The sequence below is a fragment of the Mytilus galloprovincialis genome, chromosome 7 (genome assembly GCF_965363235.1).
Source record: "Mytilus galloprovincialis chromosome 7, xbMytGall1.hap1.1, whole genome shotgun sequence".
NCBI classification, from domain to species: Eukaryota; Metazoa; Mollusca; class Bivalvia; order Mytilida; family Mytilidae; genus Mytilus; species Mytilus galloprovincialis.
This window is the reverse complement of record NC_134844.1, coordinates 21479046-21498233: the sequence shown is the minus strand read 5'-3', so window position 1 is coordinate 21498233 and position 19188 is coordinate 21479046. Positions and strand designations below refer to the sequence as shown.

Genomic DNA, 19188 nt, shown 5'->3' with positions numbered 1-19188 from the left:
ATACACGTCCATATTAGATTTTTCAAGCTACAAATCCTTACATTGACATTTATTATTGAAGTCAGTTAGTCGAAGAAGTTGTTTTAAGCCAAACATATCAATAAGGAATCTTCCATTTGATTTTTATAAGGAGGATGAAATTTGGAAAAAGGCAGGACAGGAGATTCATGTGTAATTTGAGTAAAAAAAAAATGCCGGATGAACATCTTCGTCAAACAAAAAAGCAGTATGACAATTTATGTAAAAAAAATCAGGATGAAAAAAAGCAGGACCGAATAGAGTAAAAATAAAAACGCAGGATAGAGATTTCAACATAAAAAAATGCAGGACAAAATTATTCATCCTAGCCCCTCCCCCAAATAAAAATCAAATAGTAGCTCCCTTTATTGACGTTTTCCTTATTTTTTTTTATGTTTATTCAACACATATGATTACACTTCTTAACGCTTTATTTTTTCAACCTCGCCTTTAAAAATCGTAAATCTGTTAATAAAAGAAACTATAAAGTCTGAATTCCCCAAAAATACCAGATTCTCGAAAGTTACTATTCTCCCTATAAAGTGCAGGGAAAAAATGAAAAAATCTCCAATTTTAACAAACTGGTCATTAATATGAACTGTCCAATACCTTATTTATATAAAACATATGAAATCAATATAAAGTTGTTAACCCCCAATGCATTTTAATATTGAACTAGATAAAAAAAAATAGGTACGAAATCTCGCGAAATCATAACCATTTGTGCACTTACCAATAGGACGTTACCGTCCCCTCAGTGATCGTTCCTCATTATTATCACAATATCAGCTGATAACGTACATTTTTTCGCATACTAGACAGCTTTATCTGTCCTTATTTATCTGAAAATGCTTCGTTGAAACAGACAGTTACGATCATTTTAAGTAAAAGTTACGATCATCGTTGATAAAAATAAATAAAAGTTACGATCATCATCGTGAGGGTCAGATCTTTAGAGGAAGGTTATCTGTGATTCCACACACGAGTGGTGAAAGCTTAACTACCAGTTTTTTTTTCTTTTTCAGAGGGTCAGATCTCCTTTAGAGGAAGGTTATCTGTGATTCCACACACGAGTGGCGAAAGCTTAACAACCAGTTTTTTGGTTTTTCAGAGGGTCAGATCTCCTTTAGAGGAAGGTTATCTGTGATTCCACACACGAGTGGCGAAAGCTTAACAACCAGTTTTTTGGTTTTTCAGAGGGCCAAATCTCCTTCAGAGGACGGTTTTCTGTGATTCCACACACGAGTGGCGAAAGCTTAACAACCAGTTTTTTTTTGTTTTTTTTTTTTCAGAGGGTCATATCTCCTTTAGAGGACGATTTTCTGTGATTCCACACACGAGTGGCGAAAGCTTAACAACCAGTTTTTTTTTTTTTCAGAGGGTCAGATCTCCTTTAGAGGAAGGTTATCTGTGATTCCACACACGAGTGGCGAAAGCTTAACAACAAGTTTTTTTTTACGGGACGTATTATGGTATAAAATGTCCGGTGTCTGTTCGTCTGTCTGTCCGGTGTAAACATGTCGCACTGTAACTTGAGAACGACGTATCAAAATTTCATGAAACTTAATATAGTTGTTTCTTATGATGGTCAAATGATCTGTATACTTTTCGGTGAAAATAAGATTTAAACTTTTTAAGTTACGGCACTTTGTAACTAAAACAGGGGTGTTTTTTTCACATGTCGCACCGTATTTCAAAAACGATTCTTGATTATTGCTTAAAACGTTACACACATCTTAGTTATATTAATCTTAATATCTGTATACGTTTTGGTGATGATTCAAAATTTCAGTTTTGAGTTATTGAGTATTTTGTAAAAAAAGGGGGAGTTTTTTTTTTACATGTCGCGCTGTATCTCAAAAACGATTCTTGATTATTGCTCAAAACTTTACACACTTCTTTGTTATATTAATCTAAAGATCTGTATACTTTTTGGTGATGATTCAAAATTTCATTTTTGAGTTATTGAGTATTTTGTAAAAAAAAGGGGGCGGGGGTTTTTACATGTCGAAACGATTTATGATTATTGCTTAAAACTTTACACACTTCTTTGTTATATTAATCTTAAGATTTGTATACTTTTTGGTGATGACTAAAAATTTTATTTTTGAGTTATTGAGTATTTTGTAAAAAAGGGGATGGTTTTTTTTACATGTCACGCCGTATCTCAAAAACAATTTATGATTATTGCTTGAAACTTTACACACTTTTTTGTTATATTAATCTAAAGATCTGTATACTCTTGGTTTGATTCAAAATTTTATTTTAGTGATATTTAGTTTTTTGTAGAAAAAAAAACAGGGTAGGGGAGTTTCACATGTCCCGCCGTGTCTCAAAAACAGTAAATGGTTATTGCTTAAAATTTTCTCAGAAACTATTATGATTATTGCATAAAACTTCCACACAAGACGTCGGGCGTATCATGCGCTCATGGCGCAGCTGTTTATTTCCTTTTCAGAGGGTCAGATCTCCTTTAGAGGAAGGTTATCTGTGATATCACACATGAGTGGCGAAAGCTTAACAACCAGTTTTTTGGGTTTTTTTAGAGAGCAAGATCTCCTTCAGAGGTAGGTTATCTGTGATTCCACACACGAGTGGCGAAAGCTTAACCAGTTTTTATACGCCCGTCAAAATTTTGACGGGACGTATTATGGTATACAAAAGTCCGGTGTCCGTCCGTCCGTCTGTCTGTCCGTCTGTCCGTCCGGCGTAAACATGTCGCACCGTAACTTGAGAACGACTTATCCAAATTTCATGAAACTTATTATAGTTGTTTCTTATGATGGTCAAATGATTTGTATACTTTTTGGTGAAAATAAGATTTAAACTTTTTGAGTTACAGCACTTTGAAACTAAAACAGGGGTGTGTTTTTTTCACATGTCGCACCGTTTCTCAAAAACGATTCTTGATTATGGCTTAAAACTTTATACACTTTTTATTTATATTAACCTTAATATCTGTATACTTTTTGGTGATGATTCAAAATTTCATTTTTGAGTTATTGAGTATTTTGTAAAAAAGGGGGAGGGATTTTTTACATGTCGCGCCATATCTCAAAAATTATTTATGAATATTGCCCAAAACTTTACACATGTCTTTGTTATATTAATCTAAAGATCTGTATACTTTTTGGTGATGATTCAAAATTTTATTATAGTGATATTTAGTTTAAAAAAAAACAGGGTGGGGGGTTTCACATGTCCCGCCATGTCTCAAAAACAATATATGGTTATTGCTTTAAACTTTCTCCGAAACTATTGATGATTATTGCAAAAAACTTCCACACAAGACGTCGGGCGTATCATGCGCTCATGGCGCAGCTGTTTATTTGTTTTTCAGAGGGCCAGATCTCCTTCATACGGAGGTTATCTGTGATTCCACACACTAGTGGCGAAAGCTTAACAACCAGTTTTTATATATTTTTTCAGAGGGTCAGATCTCCTTTAGAGGGAGATTATCTGTAATTCCACACACGAGTGGCGAAAGCTTAACAACCAGTTTTTGTATTTGTTGTTCAGGGGGGTCAGATCTCTTTTAGAGGAAGGCTATCTGTGATTCCACACACGAGTTGCGAAAGCTTAACACCTATTCTGTATTTTGTTTTCCAGAGGGTCAGATCTCCTTTAGAGGAAGGCTATCTGTGATTCCACACACGAGTAGTGAAAGCTTAACACCTCTTCAGTATTTTGTTTTTCGGAGGGTCAGATCTCCTTTAGAGGAAGGCTGTCTGTGATTCCACACACGAGTGGTGAAAGCTTAACACCTCTTCTGTATTTTGTTTTCAGAGGGTGAGATCTCCTTTAGAGGAAGGCTATCTGTGATTCCACAGACGAGTGGCGAAAGCTTAACGACGAGTTTTTATAAACCTACTGGTGATCATGAGGTTACACCTGTTCCATCAATTTACAAAATGGAACATATAAAATTAGAAGAAGCGAAGGAGGCAGAACGCAGAAGACAAGAAGATATGAAAATGGCAGAGAGTCTTTTGTTGAGACTTCTAGACGATTTAAGTCAGGACAAACTTAAGAAAGATGATATTGTACAACTGACAACATATTGTATGGAAATGGTTGAAAAACGTGATTATGAAATTGCAATTCTGCAAGATCTTGATGTCATCGATTTGAACGAGTATCAAGTTTCCGGTCTCGCAGACAATTTAGTTAAGTTTACCTTAGAGAGGTTGCTAGATGATTTAAAAAGAGGCCATCTTAGCAAAGAAGACCTGACAAAGTTAACGCTGTCTATCATTGGTAGTGATAGTGTTGACATGGAGGAGTTCATGGACAAAGCAATCGATAAATTTGTGGAAGATACCTTACAAGACATTGTTCAAGATGAAGATTTACATGTAGAATCTCCTACCAATGATGTAATGCTAGACGACTTCATCATTAGAACACTACAAACACTGGCAGATGATGTTGAAAATGGTCGTCTATCCAAAGAGATGATTGAAGACATGCTTAATTTAATGAACGCTGAGGTCAGCTCCAATGTCACACATGAGTCTACAGATACAAATTTCAAGTCAATTTTACAAAGGATTATAGAAGACCTTGAAAGCCAAAAAGGTGAATCACTATATCGTGTGGTTCATGCTTTCGTTTCATCGTATATGTCATTTAAGGAATCTTCGCAAGAATCTTTAAGCGATCTTGTTAATATTGTGATTAATAGAATAACTACAGAACTTAGTGGAGACTCGAAGGAATTAGAAACACTTGGACAACTGGCTAAAACAATGTCTACACAATCTCTAACGACAGCACAGATGTCTAGTATAGCAAATAATGTTATTGCAACCTTGGATGAAGAAGGTAGATCTTTAACTGAAATAGCAAGATTGGTTGTAGAGGATGCAATTGAACGAGCAAAAGCAAAGATAATTGGAGCCCATAGCAATGAACTAACACTGATAGCAACGACACTGGCATCATCAATAAACGACGTCTTGAGAGAATCAAACACAAACATTGAAGTAAAAGATATCCCATTTGCCCACAATGTCTCAGTGTTTGTTACAGATGTACTGAAGGTCGTTTACACGAATTTGCAGAAAGGTTATTTTACTGAGTCTGACGTAGCTGACATGGTGAACAATGTTCAGCGAATTATCGATTCAAGAGAAGATAAGCACGCAGTTTTGACCAACCATATAAAGTATCTCCTCGCAGACTTAGACGCCGGTTTACTTGACTCAAAAGATCTGGAAGAGATCGGACAAGAATTGATCTATTGTGGGAAAAAAATGACAGACAGATCTTCCAGTATGGAAAGGAGGACGCCTTCACTGACAAGCACAGCTGTAGCAAATAATCTTATCGAACATCTATTGGAGTCTTTGCAGGTCGAATTTGAAAAAGGAAATGTGGAGAAAGAGGCGTTGAAAGAATTAGCATTATGCATATTACAGTCAACATCATCGACAATCTCTCTGGTAGCTTCCAATGACTCTAAGATCGCAGAGGACGTCGTTCGATCTGCACTGGGTCAAATTATGGAGGAGATCGACGACGGAAAGTTAAACAGAATGACATTAGTTTCCATGGCGAGTTCTGCTGTTTCGATATTTTCTGAGGATTTTGATAGAAAGGAAACCTTAAACACAATTATGCGTAATATCATTTCAAAATTAAGAGAAGACAAGATTTCACTGCAGGAAGTGAGAGCAATTTTTCGAGTTATTCTACGTAAATATCAGTATGACCACAGTGTTTTGTTCCCACGAGAGGTGCCAACATCAGCCGATTCAGAACTTGCCGAATCTTTGATAAGAGAAACTATCATCAAAATTGATAGGGATTTAAGATCTGGTCACTTTAGTGAGGATGAGTTACTGTTATTTGCAGACGAAAGCAAACGATCACGTGGCAAGATAATTGGAGAAATGCCAGATGATATCATAAATTTGGTGTCATCAATCATCAAACATTTACAGTCTCAAGTAACAGAAAGTACCGATGCCAGCGAAGTTATACGGTTTTTGAGAACAGTTGATACAGAAAATTGTGACAATATAAAAACAAATGCTGAAGTTAATCAATATCTAAATCGTATTCTTGAAGAAATAGCCAGCAGCAGACACTCATCCAGTTACCTAAAGAGAATACTCCGACATTTTGTATCACACGTTGGCACACACGATGATATTTTGGCGGTTGGTGGTATTCTTCAGACTATGAATGTTGGTGTATTATCAAACTTCGTTAAAATAACAGTAGCAGATGTTTTAAGTGATGTTAGAAAAAGTAGGATGAAGTCAGCAGGACTTACCCTAGACATGTCTCATTCAGATACAGGAATGTTAATGAAAACAGCGTCGTCAATGGTAGCCAATAGATTGGTTCAACAGCTTTTAACCAGAGTTGAAAGAACTGTTTTGAGTGGTAAGCTACTAGCTTCAGACACTGAGCTAGAATCAGAAGGTTCAGAAGAAAAAGATGGACAACGAGGTCCTTCATTTGCAAGCTTTGAAAACGATCTTCTATGCAGAATATCTTCAAATGAGATTGGAACTCACATTCTTGAAACCTTGAACAACATTATTTCTAACATGAGACTGGATAGGTCTGTTGATAGGATAAGTAATATAGCAGGAGAAGGATACGAAAACGCTCAGAAAAGGATATCTTCGGGCGTAATAGAGGATTTCGTTCTCGAAACTTTGCAAGATATTGTTGAAAACATGCAGGACCAAATGTCTTACGCTGACATGCGTGACATGCAGGGAATAACAAACGATGCTAGTCAAACTTCTATTTTTGTAATGGATGTTATGAACAATATACTTAAGGATATGGCGGAAGCAATTAGAGAAAAAGAAGAAGACAACAAAAAACTGGCTGTTACCAAATCAGACTCCATAAAAGGTACATCGACTGTTTCACTAGAAGCTGAGGCTGTAGTAGTTGAAGCTCTTCATAACATAGTCAGAGATTTCGTTGGTGAAAGTGATGCAGAACAAATAACAATGAATAGTTTCAACTTTGATGGCAAAGGTACTAAGCAATATGTGATTGGTACTCTTCAAAATATAAAAAGAGATTTCGGAGATCCAAATAATAAAAATGTGAGACATGCAGTCACTGACATTATTCAAAACACAGTGGAGGACGCCGGCCAATCTAAGGAATCGGATCACAATATTGACAACTTTGTAGAAAATACAATTGATATGATCATTGAAACATTAGAAAACAACAAGCTTAGAACAAATGACCCAGTCCGACGAGGTGCATCTCAGCCTTCTGTAGAATCGGAAGTGGCTCTTGATTTGTTAGTAATACCAAGTGGGGTGAGCGAATCAATGTTATTGGATGGACGTACCATGAGTTTGCAGAAAATGGCCGAAATGACAACCCGCATGCTGAGGATGTATGATGAAAACGTTCAGAGCACTCGAGGCTCAAAGCAAGAAATCGTTGGTGAAATACCTGGCGAAAAAGTTGTTGAGCTGTTGTCTGAAGCAGTTTCAAAAACCTTGTCAAACGTAGAAAGTGGTAAATTATCCGAAAAAGAGGTTCATGAGCTAGCAACTGCCCTTTCTGAGCGATATCCAGTGGCAACTCTGAATGAACAAGACAATTCACTAACTATCTCTAAATCGTCTGCTAGTGATGACAAAACTGTTGAGGACTTTGTCGTGGCCACTCTTGAAAAAGTTAAAGCGGAACTACAAACTGGTGTGATAGACGAAGATAGGATGAAAATGGTCGTTCAAAGTATGACCGATATGCACAATGGATCAAAGGAAACGATCGATATTATTCAGCACTCTTCTGTAACATCCGTTCCGTCAGAGATTATTACAAAGCTGGTAAAAAATGTCTTATCAAACATTGCCAGTTCTTTCTCTGACAATGATATTGTCATATATGAGGACAGTAGAAAGAAACAGGGTTCGATAAAATCTCTGTCTTCTGAAGGTAGTAGCAAATCAAACAAATCAAACGATAGGAAAGCCAATATCAATCCAAATGCAGCCAAATGTCGTTTATCTGCACTGTCAAGTGACAGGGTGAATACGCCTTTGACGACCACACCAGTGCCAATACTGCATTCATATTGTGAAATAAGAGACAAACCTCTTGACAACAAAGAACATGGTATGAATCAGTCAGTTCCTAGTAATAATTACTCTTCTTTTGAAAAAACAGGGAAATCAAAACCAATGTGTATGGTTACTCCACAGAAATCTGCCAAGACAACTCCAGTGGCAAATATAAATAACAGGCGATCACGTATGAATGCAAACCCTACAAACGGATCACCAATTAACAGACATGTTGTTTCCATTGCACGAACTAGTACTGCTGTTCACAAGGATAGTCCATTTCCCGGTCGTCCAATATTACCTCATCATGTAAGAATACCTTATGCAGATCCAAAACGTCCGGTTCTCAATGAACGCGTGACAAAGCAACTTCAAACTAGTTCACGTGAACATTTTGCAGAGCGGCAAGAAACTCCCAATAGACGCTCAACAAACGCTGGTACAGCAATTCGGTCTCCTAAACGTGCAACAAATCTGCTATCTCCGAAAGTACATAGGAGACAACAAGTTGAACAGAGATCTGTATCTGAACAAAGTCATCAAACTACTAGAATTCCACCCACACAAAAAGAAAGAAACAGATGCGTTTCTACAATGGAAAAAAATGAGAAGAAAGTCGTACCAACTAACGCAAAAAGGAGTCTGAACATTGACAAGAAATCAGCTGCGAAGAAATCGTCACCCAAAATTCGAATACCTTCAGCTTCTTCTGTAGGAGATAAAATATCAACTACTTCAAAAATACCTTCAAATGATATGCAGAAGCCAGTCATAAAACCTGTTCATACAGAAACGTTGGAGGTCAAATCTCTTTGCGGATCTCACAAAACCAAGATATCTGTGCGTTCCTCAAACGATGATGAAAACCAGTCCTGTAAACGTCCCCTGTTTCATTAATTTCAGTAAGTATCTAATCCGAACACTATTGACAAATGAAATCGTCATGCATATTTAACATTCAAACAAGGCAATTTAAATGATTTTCAATTATACAAAGCAGTTTCATAAACATAGTACGATTGATTGAGTGTATGTGTTTAGCGCCACTTTCAACACTATTGACTATCTCATGGCGGACAGATTTGTTGATTAAGGGAACAATAGTGCATAGACAAAACCATCGGAAGGAAATATTTCAAACCTTTTAATCTAGGTTTGGAGTCGAACCAACCTGCCTGGTGCGGGGTTCGAACTCACAACCTCGTTAACAGACTAGTGATTGCTGTAAATAAACTACTCAGATCAATTACTCTAAAATGGTTACATGGTAAATATTTATAGGTTTCATAACGAGTGAGAATTAGATATCGATTGATATCAACTCGAGTTATTTAATTTCAATAATAATAAACTAGCCTATGGCGAGTTTATTATTATTGAAATTAAATAACGAGAGTTGATATCAAGCGATATTTAATTCTCACAAGTTGTTAAACCTATTTCTCTTATGGCAAAAAGTTGTATGTTCGTGGCCTATTTGTTGCGAGTTGTGTTGCTACGGCCGTTTTTCTTTGCAACGCGTACTGATCTGTATACTTTTTGAACTAATATGGTTTTATTTTATTCGCTCAAGGCTGATTTTATATATTTAAACATGAGATGACTCAGTTTAATTCAAACGATATTGAATTATCACAAGCTGTAAAACGTATGGTAAAAAACAAATGTTTTTATGATTATTTTCGTGGCGAGAGTTGTTGCTACGGGCGTCATCTGTCAGTTGCTAAGTATGCGCGGACTGATCTCTTATAATTTTATCAATGAAAGACGAGAGAGCATGGCAGTTTACAGAATATAGAATAAAAGAAAAATGCGGTTGAACATTAAAAAACGATAAAGCAGACGAACATCGCGAAAACCGGAAGTAAACAATCAGTTGTCAAGAAAAAAAGTAGTCCCGGCATGACCTTTTCCAGTGAATAATGACCTGATCAACGGCCAATGAAAATATTGGAAATTTATGAGATAAGCCAATCAAATTAACGTAATTTTGATATCACTTTTTCATATCACACTCCGTACGGTGTGATACGAAAAATATCTATTCACGTGGGAGTTAGATAACAGGCCCCAACCATAAGAGAATTATATTTATAAATTACAGTAATAGTATTTAGTGTTATTTTTAATTTTTCTTTGTTTTAGGTTGAAAAGTCTGTGTCAGAATTGGAAGAAGATTGCGGTTCAAGAATCAAGTTGTAAAATTATGAGAATAAATATTAAAATTTTAAATTATCAAAGTTATTTCAGTTGCCCTATAACGTTCACGAAATATTTTATTTAAATTGCACAAATTGTTCACGAATATTTTATTCAAATTGCACAAAAAAAAATCAACCGTTTACGCTTGATTTTGGGTTTTGTTTTGCGTTGTATTGGCAAGAAATTGATTACAAATAAATATATGATTTCACAAAATTTTAATTGCATTGGTCATTGAAAAAAAAATCCTTTTAGGCCTATAATTTAAGAAACACTTAACAAAAAATGGTTGAAAATATCTGTTATCGTTTGAAACTTTTTACACGAATTGAAATATCTCAAAAAAATAATTCATGAAGGAATATTAGCATTTGTATATTTGTCTAAAGTTCGTATCAATAGTATTGTGTCAAAACTTGAAGCAAAAATCAGCAAGAAATCCATTCTGTATTATATATATATGCCCTTATGTAAAGCTTCACTTAAGGGTTTGTACATTTGGGCTTATTGATTTTTTTTTTTATTCAAAGAGTGTATCTGTCTTTTATTGTTTTCAGGATACAAGTTAAACACAAAATATATTAAATTAAAAGATCGTAATTAAAGAGCAAACACTTTAAAAAGGAGTCGACTAGGGATTTCAGTCATGTTGACTTATTTGTAGACCTTGTAAACCTTTAAATAAGACCTGGGGTTGAAGTCATAAAACTTTGCTCAGTGCTCGGAGCACAAAAATCATGCTCGAAACATGAAATCCAGCAATGATTGGTTGTATTTTCGAGTCTGAGTACAAAAATCATGCTCGAAAGTTTTATGACCGTGAGACCTTGTCTATCTGATCATTTTTATATTATAGTTTAAATAAAATAGGAAGTAGACACTTAAAATGTGTAAAACTCGTCATCAAAGAGCATACAATGGAGTCCTCGAGAAGTTGTTGTCCAAAAGTTTTGACTAGCAAAAGTTTGCAACGGACCAACGCGACTTTGGTAGTTTGCAGTACAAATTATATTGAAGACAGGGACTTATAACTAACATCATTATAGTGAAGACAGGGACTTATAACTAACATCATTATAGTGAAGACAGGGACTTATAACTAACATCATTATAGTGAAGACAGGGACTTATAACTAACATCATTATAGTGAAGACAGGGACTTATAACTAACATCATTATAGTGAAGACAGGGACTTATAACTAACATCTTTATAGTGAAAACAGGGACTTATGACTAACATCATTATATTGAAGACAGGGACTTATAACTTACATCATTATAGTGAAGACAGGGACTTATAACTAACATCATCAATATTCGTCCTTGAGTGACGATCAGCTGATTAAAAAAAAATCAAGAATTAATATTATCAAACATCCAACTACATGTATTTCTATGAACCAGGCAAGGATTGATTTCTGGTGAGAGAAAAAAAAAAAATCCCGAAAACTTTGTTAAATGTTTGTTTTATCATAAAATGTGATGCATGCAGGAAATGCATAACCATATGGGCATAGAATAGGGCCTTTAGATATTTTTTGTTTATCATGGTCATGGAAGATAACTTTTATAAATATTACAGTAGATTCCAACGATTGAACAATAATGAGTTACTCATTCTTTCTGATAGTTCTGTTGTGCATTCTATAATTGAGAATGGAAATGGGGTATGTGTCAAAGAGACAACAACCAATATTACAATGTGATGGACAATTGCCTTTTCACAGATATTTGTATCTGAGTAGAAAATTGTTACACAATGCAAAAGTATAGACATTAACTATCCCTTTGATGAATGTTGACATCCCCCTTTAATTGACAAAAGAATTAGATCATAATATCAACTTAGTCGAAATGTACAACATTAGATAACACACATACCAAATGGATATGTATCATATCTCAAAAAACAAAAAAAAATATTCAGAAGATTCAAAATTCTGTGTTTTTATATAAACTTGCTCATTGACATTAACCCAACATCTCCGTTTTCATAATATAAAAAAGAGATGCTGCATATGAAAGAATAAAAGATGAAGAAAGAGGTGGTATTTTATAATGAAAAAGGTTAAAGAGTCTGTCGGTACATTATGTGAATGTATATTAATTGTACGCGATACATCATGTGAATGTATGTTATTTGTACGAGAAACAACTAAACATGGAACACACAAACAACTTTACATAGATACGTAACCAGTAAACATACCTATAGATAACGCGGGAGTTCTTCATCAGTTCATCACTTGTACGCACAACGAAATGAATAAATTCGGGATTTTAATCATTACATCGTTTGTTTCAAGGTATGTTAAATTGGTTAACTATTTGATTGCTGTTGTTCTCGATTAAAGAGCCTGATTGCATTGTAATTTTTTCCATAACTGTTTCAGCCTGTAAAATGTATAATTGATTATAGGATTTGACATTATAGTACTTGTCGTACAGACTATGTCATATTACAGACTTTTGACTCGATAGATTTCCTACATTGTGCTTAGAAAATTTGGTACTCGATCAAGTAAGAACATCTTTTAAAAGTCAAATTCATAAACGGTAAAGAAAAAATAAATAGATGTAAACTTGCGCATTAGGGAAATGATCATCATTTCATATTAACTGGTGTCACTTGGAACTTCTGAATAAGTTAAATCACGAATTCCTTTATCAACCTTTAAGCTTCTATATACAGTCAGAAAAATCCAATATATCGGACTATATTTCAGGACCTTTAGCTGGCTATGCGGTCTTGGCTTTGTTGAAGGCCGTACGGTGACCTATTATAGTTGTTAATTTCCGTTTTATTAGGTCTCTTGAGAAGAGTTGTCTTAATGGCTTTTTTTTTATATAAATGTCTCTTGTCTTACCACAAGACAACCAATGAAATTGAGAGTGGAAATGTTGAATGTGTCAAAGAGAAAAAGAACCGACCACATAGCAAAAAAGAGCCGAAGGCCACCAACAGGTCTTCAACACAGAAAAAACACAGAGAAAATCCCACACCAAGAGGGATTCTTCAGCTGACCCTTAAACAGATGAGTAAATGTTCAGTGCGCGTGGTAATGAACGTCATACTGAAATTAAGAATCATACAAAAAATGACAAAGGCTCCTGACTTGGGACAGGCGCAAAATTGCGTCGGGGTTAAAAATGTTTCGTGAGATCACAACCCTCCTATACCTCAAACTAATGAAGAAAAAACAAACACACAGCAATACACACAGCAAAACTAAGTTTAAAAGAAGTCCGAGTCCGATGTCAGAATAGGTAACAAAAGAAACTAAGCAAAATGACAATGATACATAAATTATCAAAGGACTACTAGCAGTTACTGACCTGCCAGCATCAAACCTCAATTAAATTTTATAAATTTTTGGAACATGTTAATTCTCTGTCCATAAAACGTGACCGAATGTGAAAGTATGTCACTATTCTGAAATTGGGCCTTAAAATTAAAGATCTTTAATCCAGTTGTCTTGGAGATAAAATGCAAAGGGATTCATTTTTTTTTTTTTTTTTTTTAGTATCACATGTTTATCATGTGACTGTGACTATCGACACAGAGACACATACTGTGGACCAGTGCCAACCTGTCCTGCGACTAGCACTCTCGTTCTAGATCCATGTGGATGTTGCCAAATTTGTTCCAAGGTTTTTACAGTATTTTAGTTAATGCATAAACAAAACAGTGTTATATCTAATGTATTAGATCACTGGTATCTTAACCAAAATGCTGCTACAATTAACTGGCATACATATAAATATAAGTGATCATGTGGTCTGGTATAATACGAACAGCTTTAGTTGTAGAGTAGACTTTTTCAGTTTTTATTATAAAGTTTAACTAGATAGTGGTCAATGGGATAACCGCAGGATGAATAGGTAAAGAATTAGGGGTTTAAGTTTTGCTCCTCATCAAAGTTCTTGGCAGAATAATTTTAAAAGTTAGTAATAAATCTCGGTATATTCAAAGCTCTTCTTTAGCCAGGATAATTTTCCATTTAGCACTCAAATTAATCTTTTGCCACCACAAAAGTTCGGTATGTGAGTACGACATAATCTCAGTAGTATTTAACTTGCCTTTCCTTTTTTATATCTTAGTTTTGCAAATATTGATTTTTGATAATATAACCATTACATCAGCACTTTTTTAAGATTGAGGGAGAAGTATGTGGTGGACCTTGGAAGATTTATGGAAAATGTACCTCTGGACTAAGTTGTCAGGCCTCCGTTCCTACTGATACTTTAGGTGCAGGTGGCAACTTCGGTAATCATCACGAACCAAAAGGAGTATGCAGAAAGCCTGGCGGTAAATTCATACATTATTAGTATATTTCCTTTTGTATTTTTGTTAAGTCTTGCGAAGTCTTTTGTTTTCTTTGTTGTGTTTTAAAAACACTGTACTAAAAGTGACATTCTTTTAGTGTTTTGTTTTATATGTACGCAGTTTTTGTATTTTCGGCATTTTTCCATTTTTGCAATGTTGTTGTCGATATCCCTTCAACTTATGAACTTAATATGATTCCTATAATTTCTTTCGTCTTTTTTCTAGACTAAATTAATGTTTCAATCATACCCAGTCTTAAAGTTTATCTGCATGCTTCTCATTCACCAACTATTCTCAATAAGTATATCCATAACTGTCAAAATGTGTAGTAGAAATGTAGTGTAATGCAAATCTGAAATGTCATAGATATATGTAGAGCCTGATAGTTAATTATGTTTTAAAGAGTCGAAAAGTCTGGGACTCTCTGATAACACATTCAATATTTCAAACTTTGCTAGAGGAAACTTATCGTTTGTGTCCTGCAAAATTATTAATTAGACAATTATTATTAATAAACCTTGATAATATCTATTGAATTTCACTGTTTGAAATTAGCAAAAATCTTCTTTCAATTTGGCTGACGGACAAAAGATATTAAGAACGTTTAATAAATTCATATTTATTTTCTATAGTAACGGATGACAGTCTATTTGTTTTTTATTTTTGTCTGCGATAATAAATATAGGCAACTTTGAAGTCTATTTATAAGGAAAATCAAAAATAAGTAGTGTAAGACGATTACGTTAGAACTGAAAAAAGTAAAATCACAAAAATACTGAACTCAGAGGAAATCAGAAAGTCCATAATCACATGGCAAAATCAAACGACATCTACCGTTATGAAATTGTAAGCCTTAAATAGTTTGATAACCTTTTTTTCAAACCGATTGAACTTTTGAAAAAACAATGTTAAAATTGAATATAAAAAACAAGACCAACCTATTTTAATAGAAACATTTAGTATATGATTACTTCTTTGAATAACATGATTATATTCATAAAACAATACGTTTTATATTTCATAAAAAAATTCCATTCTTAATTATTAAATTATGTGACACTTTCTTAAACAGAGGTTTTGCAAGCAAGTCGACCATGTTTTGTTGCTCTCAAGCAGTACCAAACTGACATACATATCAGAGGAAAACGACAAGCGGTTACAAACAGACAGCCATTGTCCACTTCAAAACAAGTAACAAAACCAACCCTGAATAGCACAACGCATTTACTGGTCTCACTTTCCAAAACTAAGGCGAATCAATCCAGCAATGGTCCATCCTCACCAAATTATACTACATTAATGAAAGTGTTATCACAAATTACAACAGATTCACCATTAAATATAACAACTGGATCATTAATTATGACAGCAAATGACACTATAACTACACCTCAAGCTGGAACTTCAGAACAAATTACCGAGGATCAAACAACTGTAACTGCTTCGTTTACTTCGAGTGAACCAATCACTACAGAAGACATTTCGTTCACAAGTGAATCGTCCACCGAGGCAACAACATTTACTGTGGTATCGACGACAGACACTGACTTGACAACTGAATCAATTACCACAACGCCTGATATATCCACAGAGGTATTAACGACGCCGACAGTCCCAACGACAACTCCGTGTCCACTCAAGCCAAGGTGTACACCAGAAGGTAAATAAGTACTTTATCTATACTGCAATTTTCTTCTTTTTGTATTATTTTGTACTGTGGTTTTCCGCTCAAGGACCGCGATAAATTTTTTTTTGAAATAAGTTTTTCGTATTTTGCTCAGGATTTTTGTGCTGTTTATCGACATGAGATTATGTATGTCTGTATTGTTTCTATTTCACGTCACCATTTTTCAAATCTCTTTCCTGAAAATATTTCAAATTTTCATTTCAAAGTTTCACATTCTTCAATGAAATTTTTCATAGAGTCTTCTAATCCTAGGCTATAACTAACCGAATATTACAAACATCAACACGATGGTGTCATAAATGGAGCAGAAACTAAGTTTACTTCCTGTTTTGTTTGGTTCTGTTGTTGCTGTTCTAGTTGCCCAATCTTACGTGTACGGTTTATAGGTGTTTTGTTTCTATTTTGTCTATTTCTAATACATGGCATGGTCTTTCTTCGACCAATACTGTGTAATTATACTTTGTCGTATACTCTCGCCTTTATATCGAAGAGCGAAATAGAAAAAGAGAAATACCACATATATAATCTTTGCGCAGACTATTTTCTGTATGCACATTAACAATCTTTCAGAGACAAACGTCATAAAAAAGCATCGAGTTAGAAGGAAACAAAACTAACAATCCGTATGTGGCCTGTTGCAAGGCAGAATTTATGTCCCTATTGTATGCGCTCTCATTTTCCAGTGGCAGTCCAAATTACCATGACCATCATCCCGGATGGCCTCTATTATTACAAGACCTACCTATTGTATTTATCAAATTGTTCTCGTCCTGAACATGCATGACATATTTGCCACTGAACGTTAAGCAACCATCAATCCTTAGATGGCCTGTTGCAATGCAAAATTTATGTCATTATTGTATGCACTCTCATTTTCCAATGGCAGTCCAAATTACCAAGACCATCATCCCGGATGGCCTCTATTATTACCAGACCTACCTATTGTATTTATTAAATTGTTCTCGTCCTGAACATGCATGACATATTTGCCACTGAACGTTAAGCAACCATCAATCCGTAGGTGGCCTGTTGCAAGGCAGAATTTGTGTCCCTATCGAATGCACTCTCATTTTCCAGTGGCAGTCCAGATTACCCGGACCATCATCCCAGATGACCTCTATTATTACAAGACCTACCTATTTTATTTATTAACCTGTTCTCGTCCTGAACATGCATGAAATATTTGCCACTGGATGTTAAACAACCATCAATCAAACTACAAGTTCTAACCTTGGTAATGGATTTCAGTATTGTAATATTGTTTGTTTTTGTATTACAATTCTTATCTATGACTTTTTTAATTCATTATTTTTGTGTTTCAGGTTGGTTCGCTCCTACCCAATGTGACCCTTGCGTTGGGGAGTGTTGGTGTGTTTATTATTCAAATGGACAAGAGGTTCCCAACACACGAAAACAAGGACGAGTGAGGTGCCCGTAGTCGCTCACTTGATTTTTATATTTAAACAATAAGGCCAGGATTTTTTAATTTGTTGGTTTACGGATCCGCCGACCCGATTTTGCCGATTTCCAGAATAAAAATAAAATTGACTTTTCATACTTTTTTATTCCCGCTGACCCTAACAAATGCATTATCCCTGAAAAATAATTAAAATATTCTTTTTTTATGAAATGATTGCATTAATCACTAACAAAATTGATAACACTTTCTGTAGTGAAAAAATAAAACTTCAAGTTTACATTTCTAAAAATAGACAAATCAATTATAACTGACCTTGAAATGTCAATTGCGCAAATAATTTTGCAAAACGAAACCTGTGTTTAAAACCAACTACACAATAAGTTCGTTTCCCGTATTTGTCATCAGTCCGTAAGATGCATCATCTGATAGAAATAGACTTGTCCAAATGTGGACAGGTGGAAGACATCAAGTTAAAGTACTGAATATTAAATGATCATTTGGTATTTTCTTGTTTCATAGATAATAAAAAAAATATCGTCCATTTTGATAAAAAAAAAACGGGAATGCAGGACAACAGATTAACCCCATTTTCTCGTTTTTCTCAGTTCGTGGACGAGTCTATTACATGTTTGACACGTGTGTTGAAACTTATTTTCGTACGACTTTTTTACATTTTTTTCTTTATCAGTTTTTGTGCTTGAATATCATAATTCACCAATTTTTCTGGAATTGATTAATAGGTAAGCGAATCTGTTTTTCTTGTTTGTGAAATGACGATTTAATTTCGTCTTTGTCCGTGCACCCCCTTTTTTTACGGGAAATTATTAGAATGTCATGCGATGTTTATGACAGCTGAGCAATAAAATTTCATCAAACTTAGATCTAAGAAATGATGACAAAATAGCATAACAAACATATTGTTAGAAAGATATTTACTTTGCATATTTTTCTGTCTTGAAAGATATTTTTTTCTTTTTTTTCCGACAGACCGACCCGACTTTTTCATGGGGAAAATCCGTAAACCAACAAATTAAAAAACCCTGGCCTAAAATGTTATATCAATTACTATCATTACTAGGACTGCGGTACTTAATATTAAGAACATGGTAAAGACTAGTAATTTCTTAATATGTATGTATTATAAAGGTATCTATCAATGCGATAAAAGATGATTTATTAATATGAAACTTTTTATTTCTATCAACATTTGTTTATAAAAATAATTAAAATTAAAAACCAATTGTTCAGAGAACCATTGATGGTCTTTCCACCAGTTTTGGTTTTAAATGTCAATTTTAGCGCCAAATGACAGCTTATTGAACGCTTATTCAAAAAATATATGGTTTCTATAAAAAAAAATATATAGAAAAGGGAGATAATCTTTTACTTCCGGTTTAAAAAGTTTACTTCCGGTATTGTTTGATAGTTTACTAGACACTGATTCCAAAAATATATGGTTCTATATACTTTTA

The 19188-nt window shown here is 34.5% G+C and overlaps 1 protein-coding gene and 1 long non-coding RNA gene across 3 annotated transcripts in view; both read left to right on the top strand.

Moving 5' to 3' along the window:
* The window catches only part of LOC143082531 (uncharacterized), a 28521-nt gene extending 18211 nt beyond the window's left edge, over nt 1-10310 (top strand). The window contains exons 12-13 of one of the 2 annotated variants that reach the window (XM_076258247.1): nt 3805-8980; nt 10224-10310. In XM_076258247.1, coding sequence (XP_076114362.1) covers nt 3805-8975 — 5171 coding nt within the window. In that variant the 3' untranslated portion in view covers nt 8976-8980; nt 10224-10310. Of the gene's footprint in view, nt 1-1043; nt 1181-3804; nt 8981-10223 lie in introns of those variants that run through there. The other variant, XM_076258248.1, reaches the window with a different exon arrangement.
* A 2081-nt stretch (nt 10311-12391) lies between these two features.
* Nucleotides 12392-18215, top strand: LOC143084457 (uncharacterized). The gene is made up of 5 exons (XR_012981085.1): nt 12392-12588; nt 13807-13933; nt 14438-14591; nt 15682-16269; nt 17619-18215. It is a non-coding gene; the product is annotated as an uncharacterized LOC143084457 (long non-coding RNA).
* Nucleotides 18216-19188: the final 973 nt, after the last annotated feature.